We start from the raw sequence: 1,762 nt of genomic DNA on the forward strand, positions 1-1,762 counted from the left end.
AGCTCTGGCTTCTGTTTTTTAGCTTTAGGGTCTAGAAGAGGAACCCTGGGAAGAAGACACATCTTAATTGTGGAAAAAGGAGGATTAAGGACAAGGGAATATTGATGATGTGAAAGAAGAGGTGAGGTGTGGAGAGAGGAAGGGGAAGAGGAGAATGGAAACCAGAGAATTGGATTAATAGGAAAAAGTCATCCTAAAAATTAATTACAAACCCAGTTTGCACTAATTATATTAATTCGGGAAAATGAAAGCTAGCCTAACAAAACATAAAGACAGTCACATGTTACCTGGGGCAAAGATGCGAAAAGAAAACTGTGGAGAACTTAAAAGAAGTAAATGGAGAACATTAGGATACAAAGCATCTGAATTTGCTTCAGAGAGAATTATAGTGAACTCTGGTAGATAGACAGGGACATGGAGTGTCTCAGGTACCTAAATAAGCCCTGAGAATAGCATACTGTCATGAATAAGTGAAATTCAAAAAAAATACCAACAAATGAGTTCTGCTACCATAACCTTCCAGATACAATGTTGTCCAAGTGCCATATTAGGGAGAGCCATGAGCACCCCAGACAGTGGTAAAGATTAAGCACATGTCTAGAAACACCATTATGTGTGGTGCTATTTAATTACACATTGATATTAAGAATTTAGAGTATGAAAACAAAGCATGTTCTGTGCACATACACAAAGGCGAACTAAATGAAGTCTGATGTAATCTTAACCAAAAAAAAATTGAGTATTATACTGCCATAATTTGTCAGTCTCTGTAACTAGCAGAGACGTCTTTGATGTCTTATATCTGCTATGAAGACTGCCTTAGGCCCATGCCCAACTCTAGAGCACACTAAAGCAGGAAGGCATGCAAATAAGGCTTCTCTGTGCCTATGAAAACCAGCCCTGCCCTTACCCTGCAGCTCTGGCAGGAGAGCCTAGACCTGATCAGCAGTAAACACAGACCACACACCATGTACTTCAGGCTCAGTTGGGTTTGCATGGTCCTTATTTTAAAAGGTAATTTATAGAACTAAAATTCAGTACACATGAGAAATAGAAAAAAAAATGTTTTGTTTCTTTGTTTAGTTTGTTAGTGACAGTTTCTGATAAGCATTCTCTGTTTACAGGTGTCCAGTGTGAGGTGCAGCTGGTGGAATCTGGGGGAGGCTTAGTGCAGCCTGGAAAGTCCATGAAACTCTCCTGTGCAGCCTCTGGATTCACTTTCAGTAATTATGGTATGGCCTGGGTTCGCCAGGCTCCAGAAAAGGGTCTAGAATGGGTTGCAACCATTAGTTATGATGGTAGTAACACCTACTATCCAGACAACTTTAAGGGCCGATTCACCATCTCAAGAGACAATGCAAAGGACACGCTATACCTGCAGATGAGCAATCTGAAGTCTGAGGACACGGCCACGTATTACTGTGCAAGCCACACAGTGAGTGAATGTTACTGTGAGCTCAAACAAAAAACTCCTGCAGGACACTCAGAAACAGCAGGGGGCGATGAAAGCGCACAGAGATCTAATTGACAAGTGTTCTACCTTGTTCAGATAGTCCTAGAGTGAACAGAGGGCTGAACTGCACTGTCTCTGGGAATATTCTATAAAAATATTCTCTCTCCAAGTATAGTGTGTAGTAATATCTGAAGTATACATATGTTTATTAATCTTTCTGTTTTCCTGTGTTATATGTGTTTTGCTGTTTTGCATGTATTTATTTCTCTCTTTTCTCTGTATTTCTCTCTCTCTCTCTCTCTCTCTCTC

At 40.3% G+C, this 1,762-nt stretch overlaps 1 gene segment (V, D, J or C); it reads left to right on the plus strand.

Moving 5' to 3' along the window:
* Nucleotides 1–929: 929 nt before the first annotated feature.
* On the plus strand, nucleotides 930–1,528 carry LOC114635453. The segment is given in 2 exon segments: nucleotides 930–1,014; nucleotides 1,125–1,528. Coding segments are annotated over 2 exon segments (450 nt in total).
* The last annotated feature ends 234 nt before the right edge of the window (nucleotides 1,529–1,762 follow it).

Source organism: Grammomys surdaster, unplaced genomic scaffold, assembly GCF_004785775.1.
Source record: "Grammomys surdaster isolate TR1022 unplaced genomic scaffold, NIH_TR_1.0 104851, whole genome shotgun sequence".
NCBI classification, from domain to species: domain Eukaryota; kingdom Metazoa; phylum Chordata; class Mammalia; order Rodentia; family Muridae; genus Grammomys; species Grammomys surdaster.